Here is a 10,000-nt window from a genome sequence, read left to right as displayed (position 1 = left end):
TATGTCTGTCTGTTTATATGTTTACATGTCTATCTATACATATTCTCTCTCTCTCCCTCTATGTTTCTCTCTCACTCCCCCCTTTCTCTCTGCCACTCTCTCTCTCCCACTTTTCCTTTTCGCATTTGTTTGTTTATGTTTTGCCTGGGTTTCTTACTCGTTGTTTTATTTGTTTATCTCTATATAGAGAGAGACAGAGACAGAGAGAAAGAGAGAAGTCGGAAAAGAGACCGAGAAAGGGGAGACGGGAAGAAGGGAGATCAGAAAGAGAGAGAGAGAGAGGGAGGGAGTTATAGAGAGAGAGAGGGAGAGGAAGATGGAAAGGGGGAGGAAGGGAGGGAGAGGGAGAGAAAGAAATATAAATGCAGTTTATATAGCAACGTAAACCTCGCATAGATAGAAATCGTCTTTTATAGAACTATTGTAATTATAGGTCTATAGTCGAGATAGACGAGGCTGAACATGCTGTCATTCATTGTCTTATATGCAGATCCTATCATAACTCTCTCTCTTTATCTATCTGTGTAACCATCTATGTATCTATCTGTCTGCCAGCTTATATGTGTACATGTCTATCTATACATATTTGTCTTTCTTTTTTTTCCTCTCTCACACTCCCTTTCTCTCTACCTCTCTCTCTCTCTTTCCCACTTTCCCTTTTCGCATTTGTTTGTTTATGTTTTGCGTGGGTGTCTTACTTGTTGTTTTATTTGTTTATCTTTATATAGATACAAATATAACGGGGAAAAAATACATTTAATTTATCCCTTTTTTCATTCCCACGTTCGAGACTGTTCCATGCCAAGTCGCACGTAGGCCACCCTCTTCGCTGTTATATTATTAACAACAAATGAAGATAATTTCTATAACTGTCATTATTATGTCTATAGTCTGCATAGAGTCAGGCGAACATAACATCTTTCATGATGTTTTATATGTGGAACCTATTATGACTTTCTCTATATCTATTTGTCCATTTCCCTATATATCTACGTTTTATTTTCTTATATATTTTGTTTAGCTTGTTTGTTTAAAGCATTATTTTTGTTCAGTTATAGTGTGCACTTGAGAATGTTATGGCAAATGTATAATGTATACCCTTGTTTACAACCTCTTTTGATGATTTGTCTGCTTCATGGAATGTTTGTCTTCAAGCGTGAGCGCATAACAAGCGAGGAACTAGATAATGGTGCTTCCATTATCAAGGATTTTATCCTTTGTGATTTTTGTATCTCCTGAGACATTTCTAAGTGTATATATTTGTGAATATATATTTTACAGTATGAAACCTGTTGTTTTGGTTAGAGCCCTTAGATAAGCCATTCCAGTTCGGGACATTTTAAAAGAACAAAGTGGATTTATGAAAGTTAACATAAACCCCCAACAAGTGGCGCAGTGAGTAGGATATCCCGTGAATGTGCTTATCTAAGGAGTTTTCTTTTGAACATTGTATTGAATTTTCTGTTTGTCCCCAGGTATATTTTGTAATGTGGAGAAAGGAGGCAGTGGCTGGTCATAGCTTGAGTGGCAACGTACATCAAGAGGTGAAGGTGGTTTGTAATGGTCTATGTGAAGTGATGGCAGTGTGAGGACTTATACGAAGTGAGTATGTTTACTGTATATGCGTCAGACTCATGCCTGCCCTCACTAGTTGATGTGTTTCGTCATTGTGCCTGTACAGTAGCGGTTATCAGACCCTATTATTAGTCGATGACTATTGTGCTTATGTTCAGTAGCGGTTTTGTGACCCTACTATTAGTCGATGGCAATTGTGCTTATGCTCAGTAGCGGTATTGTGACCCTATTATTAGTCGATGACTAGTGTGCTTATGTTCAGTAGCGGTTTTGTGACCCTACTATTAGAATATATATTTTTGTTAAATTCCTGCAATCATATACTTGCATAGGAAAGCATTATTTTGCACTATACATTTTTGTAAAATTGTGTTCTAGTAGTCACTGGAAGAACTCAGCTGATTATAAATCTTTAATGCTATTTTTTTTAAATAAATAAACATGCCTTCAATAAATTTAATAGAACTTGTGAAGCAGGCTAAAGAGGCAGGTTTTACCCCTGCTGACATAAATTTACTAGTTGCCAATTAGGAAGAAAGATACAAGAAGGAATTTGAAAGGGAAGAAAGGCAGAAAGAGCGAGAGATACAAAGGCTAGAACTTGAAGCAATTGAAGCAGAAAAGGAAAGGGAGAGACAAACTGTAGAGGCAGAAAAGCAAAGGGCTCATGAATTATCTCTAGCTAACCTTAAGTTAGAAACTAGAGAGCCTAACCAAACTAATGATTGTTATCCAGGGTTGAGATTACCTCATTTCCAAGAAGGGAAAGATGAGATTGATGACTTTCTCAAGCGATTTGAAAGAATGGCTAATCTTCAGAAATGGGAGTGTAGTACCTATCATGTCTATTTAGGTTATCTGCTTAGTGGCAAAGCTCTGAAGGTTTATGTAACTTTACCTGAAGAAATTCTGTGACTATGATAAGTTAAAGGAGGCACTTTTGAAAGCATATTCTGTTGATGCTGACTCATACAGAAAGAGATTTAGGGAGAGTAGAGTAAAAGACATTATGACGTATGTGCAACTTTTACCGAGAATGAGGCAATGCTTAGATCACTGGTTGGTTAACCTTAGTGATGTACCAAAGGAGTATGACAGTTTGTGTGAATTCCTTGTTAAAGACCAGTTGCTAAGTAATTGTCCCAATGATCTAAGAATCTTCCTAAAAGAACGCTCTTTTGATAGCAGTGTGGATATGGCTCAGGCTGCTGACAGGTACAGATCTGCTCATAGGAGTACGAGAATCCGTAATACCTTTCAGGCCAAAGTTAATGTTGAGGGCTTCCAAAGTAAATCTAATGTCAAATGTCAAAACTGCCAGAAACCAGGGCATATCCGACTTAATTGCCCAGAGCTTAAGGCTACTCCTAAACATAGGTTGCCCTCTAAAATTAATAATGTCTTTGAATCTAATGTTGCCCCCGAAACTACCATTACAGATGTTGGTACAGTCTTCAATAAGCCTGCTAAAGTTCTCTTTGATACTGGTTGTTCTATCATTATTGTGAAAGATTCACTCATTCCTCTAAACATTAAAAGAGGTAAATATGTTAAATTGTATGACTATCTTGGCTTTGACAAAAGTTTCCCAGAGGTTCGCTGTTTCATCAAAAGTAAATTTATCAATGGGTGGGTTAGAGCAGTAGCAGCCCCAATCAAATTTACTGATGTATTGATTGGAATGGTTCAGGGTGTCAAGCTACCATCTCCTATTAAGCAACCGGGTGAGAAATGTCGTACTTTTAATAATGGAATGAGCAAAGTACTGGGTGTTCAGACAAGGGCACAAGCACCTAGTCCACTTGTTGTCCCTGAGATTTCTGTAGGTAATCTCTCAAGGTCTGATTTGATTGAAGCTCAAACAAACTGCCCTAGTCTTGACAAAATTAGGAGGAGAGTGGTTAGTCAAAATTTGGTTTCAGTCAAACATTGCACAGTCAAATATGAGAAAGTCAATGGGTTAATATGTTGTATCTGTGTGAAGAGTAGAAATGAACATGAGATAGGAATGATACAACTTGTAGTTCCCAGTAATCTACGCAATACCGTCAACAGCTCATGATTCTACTTTATCAGGTCACTTCTCACACAGAAAAACAGCAGAAAAGGTATTCCATAATTTTTTCTGGCCAGGTGCAGGTGCTGATATAAAGCGGTATTGCCGATCATGTCATGTTTGCCAGAAGTCATCCCCTAAGGGTAATATTCGAAAAGCTCCTTTGGTGTCCATGCCAATAATTAGTGACCATTCTCAAGGGTTGCAATTGATATTGTTGGACCACTAACACCATCCAGTCGTGGACAGAAATATATTTTGACCCTGATAGACTTTGCAACTCGTTTTCCATAGGGGGTTCCACTAAAGAACATTGATACTGTAACAGTTGCAGAATCTCTAGTAGAGATTTTTTCATGGGTTGGCATTCCAAAAGAGATTCTTAGTGACAGAGGGACCCAATTCAAATCAGATTTGATGAGCGAGATCAATTGTCTGTTATCCATCAAAGCCATTTACACTAGTCCTTATCACGCATGTTGTAATGCCACAGTCGAAAGATTTCATTCAGTCTTGAAGGCAATGCTAAGGAAGCTGTGTCAAGACAAACCATATGACAGGGATAGATACTTACCTTCAGTACTTTTTGCTTATAGAGTAATACCTAATGATACTCAAATTTTCTCCATTTGAATTACTGTATGGGAGACAGGTTCGTGGCCCAATATCCATTCTCCATGACTTGTAGACAAAAGATGAACTTGAAGTAAAGAATACTTATCAATATGTCCTAGATTTAAGAACTAGATTAGAAGATTCTGCTAAACTAGCTTCAGCTAATGCTGCCATCAACAGATTATATACATTTTTTGGTCTTGCTTCCTTCTTCACACAACAAACTTCAAATGCAGTGGAAGGGCCCTTATTCTGTGCTAAAGAGACACGACAATGGAGTAGACTATTTGATTAAGGCTCGTGGTAAAGTTGAGCTTTACCATATTAACATGTTGAAGGAGTATGTCAGGCGAGGAGAGAAACCTAAAGCAAAAGTATCAGTCTGTCAAGTTTGTATTATTGATGATTCAGTTTGTGCTAATGATGTTTGTGATATCTCGCTGTTAGATGAAGCTGTTGAAAATAAACTTAACATCAATCCACAGTTGTCTACAGAACAGGTTACAGACTTAAATAAATTAGTAAGCAAATTTCAAGATGTGTTTTCAGATAATCCTGGTCGAACTGATACCATCATTCATGAAATTCACTTGACTACCGATGTCCCTGTGCATATTATACCTTATCCTGTGCCTCATCATCTGCACAAATATTATGAAGATGAAATTGACCGCATGCTCAAACTTGGTGTAATTGAACCAAGTACCTCACCATACTGTTCTCCAGTGGTCCTAGCAAAGAAAGATGATAACACATGGAGATTCTGTGTTGATTTCAGAGGATTAAATGAAGTCTGCTTTTTTGATGCAGAACCAATGCCTCTTATGGATGAAGCACTTGGTAAATTTGTGGGCGATACATATTTCACTGAACTTGATTTGAGCAAAGGGTATTGGCAAATTCCTCTCTCGGATAATTCAAAACCTCTAACAGCTTTTGCTACAAGCCGTGGGCTTATGCAATTTACTAGAATGCCCTTCGGGTTGAAAACGGCCTGTGCTACTTTTATTAGATTAATGAGGAAGGTATTATATGGTTTAAATAACACTGAATGTTATTTTGATAATATTGTTGTACACAATACGAATTGGAATGATCACATTCGTGATGTCACAGCTCTTCTAAAAAGGTCTTACAGCTGGTCCAAATAAGTGTTTTCTTGCTCAGTATGAAATTAAATATCTGGGGTTTGCCGTAGGCAAGAACTGCATTCAACCACTTTCAGATAAGGTTGGTGCTATTATGGATATGCCTCTCCCTCAGACCAAGAAACAACTGAGATCTTTCCTAGGTACTGTCCTTTTATAGAAAGTTCATTCCTAACTTTTCAGATATAGTTCCACCTGTAAATGTAATATTGAGAAAGTTTAGTAGTAATAACCCACAGTGGACTAATGAACAAAAGGAAAAGATTAAACTCCAAAACATTTCTTCTAAGAACCGATGCTTCAGACACTGGTCTGGGTGCAGTGTTGCTACAAGATCATAATGATGTGTTGATGCCTATTGCTTATTCTAATAGGACTTTGCTGGAACGTGAGAAGAAATATGCTGTAATAGAAAGCGAATGTTTAAGTATAGTTTGGGCTATTGAAACAATCAAGTATTATCTTTACGGAAAGGAATTTGTTCTTCAAACAGATCAACAACCTTTGACATACTTAAGAAATATGAAAAATGGTAATGGTAAATTAATGCGTTGGTCACTTTCTCTACAGCCATATTCTTTCTCCCTGGACTACATTAAAGGTGAATGTAACATAGGTGCTGATGTTTTAAGCCGCAGTGCTTCTTAGTAAAATCACACCACCTAAAATCTCTGGGATTTTAGTCAAATTAGAGGGCTTTGTGAAATGGTGTTATTTCCCTATTTTAAGAGTATGGTAAGCACGAGAGTGCGAATAGTGTGTTCGAGTTCACTCCGCTCCGAAGCAGTAGGCTTCGTAGCGAAGTGTCGCCCAGAGATAACTTGTGAACCACCCAAGCTATGGTGCAGAGATCGGAGCAAAGTGAGATGGCCACCTCAGTAAGTGTCTTGTTTTATTTCGATATATTTTCTGTTTAGCTTGTTTGTTTAAAGCACCATTTTTGTTCAGTTATAGTGTGCGCTTGGGAATGTTATGGCAAATGTATAGTGTATACCCTTGTTTACAACCTCTTTTGATGATTTGTCTGCTTCATGGAATGTTTGTCTTCAAGCATTGTGAGCGCATAACAAGCGAGGAACCGTCCCAAGATTCGTGCTGGAGAAGACAGGTTACTTATGCTGTTGCATCCTTGAACAGAAAACTAGTGTTATGAACTTTGGTGCTTCCATTATCAAGGATTTTATCCTTTGTGATTTTTGTATCTCTTGAGACATTTCTAAGTGTATATATTTGTGAATATATATTTTACAGTATGAAACCTGTTGTTTTGGTTAGAGCCCTTAGATAAGCCATTCCAGTCCGGGACATTCTAAAAGAACAAAGTGGATTTATGAAAGTAAACATAAACCCCCAACACCCTCCCTCCTTCTCTTTCTCTCATCCTCTACCTCTCCCTTTCCCTCTCTCTTCATCTCCCTCCCTCTCTCCCTTCCTGCCTCTCTCTTCTGTATCTCTCTTTTTCCCTCCCTCTCTCTTCCTTATCTCCCTTCCCTCCCTCTCTCTTCCTTATCTCCCTTCTTCCCTCCCTCTCTCTTCCTCATCTCCCTTCTTCCCTCCTTCCCCCACTTTGTCCCTCTTCCACCTTCTCCTTATTACGAGAAAGAAACGTCTGTCGCAGGACATACGAAATAATTGAATAAAGTAATGAAATAGAATAAATTAAAGATATAAAAAGTGAGAATGATTTAAAGTTAATTATTTCTTCTACGACATATTTGTATCTAAAAAAAGAGAGAGAAAATTCAAAATAAAATCTGAAAAAATGTAAAGAAAATACAAAAATAAACAAACAAAACAAGGAGTAAGAAACCAAAGTAAAGTCTAAAACAAATGCGAGAAAGGATATATATATAGAGAGAGACAAATATAGACATAGAAAGAGAAAGAGAGAAACCACTGAATGCCAATGATTTTGAGTGCTCTGCTATCCAATGGTAAGAAAAAGAATAAAAAAGATTAGATTTAAAATATAATAAAAAAATAAAAAAGTTTAACTGAGAGACAATTCGCAACGGAGGAACAGCTGTTTTTTGTTTTGTTTTAATGATAACCTTCGGTCTTTCTCTTTCGGAGAAAGGAAAGAGAGAGAGAGAGCGATATGTTCATATATAGATAGACGTGTATAAATACATATATATAGATAGATAAATGGAGAAATAGACAGATAGTCATATGATCAACATCAAAGAAAATGCGTGTTCACCCTCGTCTATACAGACTGTAGACCTATATTCGTAAGTGTTTTATATACAATATTTATTTGTTATATAATAAACTCCATGAATAGACAAAACTAAAAGGGAGGCCTACGTGTGACTCCACACTTGGCATGGAACGGTCTCGAACGCGGGCCTCGGGGAATCCCCGGCCACACCGTTAACCGTTCCTCCACCCGGACGATGTCTATTCATGTACAGTTTAGGTGGGTTTATAAACTATGTATTTATGACATTATCTCTTCCACTCATTCTCTCTTTCTCTCTCTCCCTCCCTACCACTCTTCCTCTCCCTATCACTCTCCCTATCTCACTCTCCTTCCTCCCTTCCTACCTCCTTCCCTCTCTCTCCCTTCTTCCCTCCTCCCCCTTCTCTATCCCTTTTCCGTCTTCTCTTTTTTTACGAAAAAGAAACCTGTCGCATAAGGGGCGAGGGGAGGGGGGTCGGTTGGGGAAGGTTACCGAAACAAGAAATGAATGAATAGAATAAGGAAATAGAATAAACAAACGAGTATAAAATAGAGGGAATGATTGAAAATGGATAAGGTTAGATGTGTTTACTTGCGTTAGATTTGTATCTAAATTAAGAAGAAAAACAAAGAAAGATACAGACAGAGAAATTTGAAAGAAAAATCGGAATGAAAAAACAAAGAAATGGAAAAATAAACAACTAAAACAACGAGTAAAAAAACACTACAAACCTAAACAAACAAATGCCAGAGAGAGAGAGACGGCGATATGTTCATATATAGATAGACATGTAGACAGATAGATAGATAGATACATAAATAAAGAGAAAGCCATGGTAGGATCTGCATATAAAACCTTTTCCTCTCTCTCTCTCTCTCTCACACACACACACACATCCTCCCTTCCTCTTGCTCTCCTTCTCCCTCTCTCTCTTTCCCCTCCCTCCCCTTCCTCTCTCTCTCTCTCTCTTCCTCATCTCCCTTCTTCCCTCTCTATAAAAACTGAGAATGAATGAGAAAGTTGAATGTGATTTTTTTTCTACGACACATTTGTATTTAAATAGAGAGAACGAGATACAGTGAGGAAATAAAAAGAAAAATCTGAGGAAAAAAATGTAATGAAAATGCAAAAATAAAGAAAGCAACGAATGCGAAACCAAAGTAAAACATAAACAAATAAATGCAAGAAGGGAAGGAGAAAGAGAGAGTAAGTGAGTGAGTGAGTGAGTGAGAGAGTGAGAGAGAGAGAGAGAGAGAGAGAGAGAGAGAGAGAGAGAGAGAGAGAGAGAGAGAGAGAGAGAGAGAGAGAGAGAGAGAGAGACGGCGATATGTTCATATATAGGTAGACATGTGGGTATGCATACATGCAAGATAAACAGATGGATAGATCTACATATAAAGCATAATGAATCTTTCTCTCTCTCTCTCTCTTCGTCTTCGTCTTCGCCTTCCTCTCCCTCCTTCCCTTTCTCTCTCTTTCTCTTTCTGATCTCCTTTCTTTCCATCTCCCCTTTTTCTACCTCTTTTCCGCCTTCTCTTTTTGTACGAGAAACATCTGTCGCAGATGGGGGGGGGGGGGGGTATTGGGGAACGTTGCCGAAACACGAAACAATTGAATAGAATAAGGAAATAGAATAAACAAAGGAGTATAGAAAAAAATGAGAATGATGAAAAAATTACTAAAGTTAGATTTGTTTTTACGCCATATTTGTATCTATATTAAAAAAGAAAAAAAGAGAGAGACAGAAATTTCAAATAGAAATCTGAATGAAAATGTTAATAGAGTGGAAAATAAAACAAATAACCAGTATTAAACCCAAGCAAAATCTAAAACAAATACGAGAAAAGAGAGAGAGACAGACGGCAATATGTCCATATACTGATAGACATGTAGACGTACAGTCAGACAGATAGGCAGGTAGATAAATAGATATATAAAGAAATAGATAGATAAAGAAAAAGTCATGATAGGTTCCACATCACGAATGGTGGCATGTTTGCCCGAGTCTAATGCAGACTGTAGTCTTACAATAATGAGAGTTACAGAAATGATATTCATTTGTTGTTAATAATATACCTCATGATTTACAAAGCGAAGAGGGTGGCCTACGTGCGACTTGGCACGGAACAGTCTCGAACGTGGGAATGAGAAAAGGGATAAAGTTTGATGTGTTTTTCCGCTATATTTGTATCTATATAAAGACAAACAAATAAAACAACGAGTAAGAAAGCCACATGAAAAGCGAAAAGGAAAAGTGGGATAGAGAGAGAGGTACAGTGAAAGAGGGGGGTGAGAGAGGAAGAGAGAGACAGAAATATGTATAGACATGTAGATATATATACAGACAGACAGATAGACAAATAGTTACAAAGATAGATAAAGAGAGAGTTATGATGGGATCTACATATAGAACATCATGA

General features: G+C 37.6%; 1 protein-coding gene across 7 annotated transcripts in view; it reads left to right on the top strand.

Moving 5' to 3' along the window:
• Positions 1-6,652, top strand: part of LOC113809194 (uncharacterized) — a 17,753-nt gene extending 11,101 nt beyond the window's left edge. For all 7 annotated transcript variants that reach the window (XM_070133058.1, XM_070133056.1, XM_070133061.1 and 4 more), the window contains one exon: positions 1,476-6,652. In XM_070133058.1, coding sequence (XP_069989159.1) covers positions 2,585-3,637 — 1,053 coding nt within the window. In that variant the 5' untranslated portion in view covers positions 1,476-2,584 and the 3' untranslated portion in view covers positions 3,638-6,652. The remainder of the gene's footprint in view (positions 1-1,475) is intronic.
• Positions 6,653-10,000: the final 3,348 nt, after the last annotated feature.

The sequence above is a fragment of the Penaeus vannamei genome, chromosome 18 (genome assembly GCF_042767895.1).
Source record: "Penaeus vannamei isolate JL-2024 chromosome 18, ASM4276789v1, whole genome shotgun sequence".
Taxonomy (NCBI): Eukaryota; Metazoa; Arthropoda; class Malacostraca; order Decapoda; family Penaeidae; genus Penaeus; species Penaeus vannamei.
The sequence above is the reverse complement of the archived record's forward strand: the minus strand, read 5'-3'. Positions and strand labels throughout refer to the sequence as shown.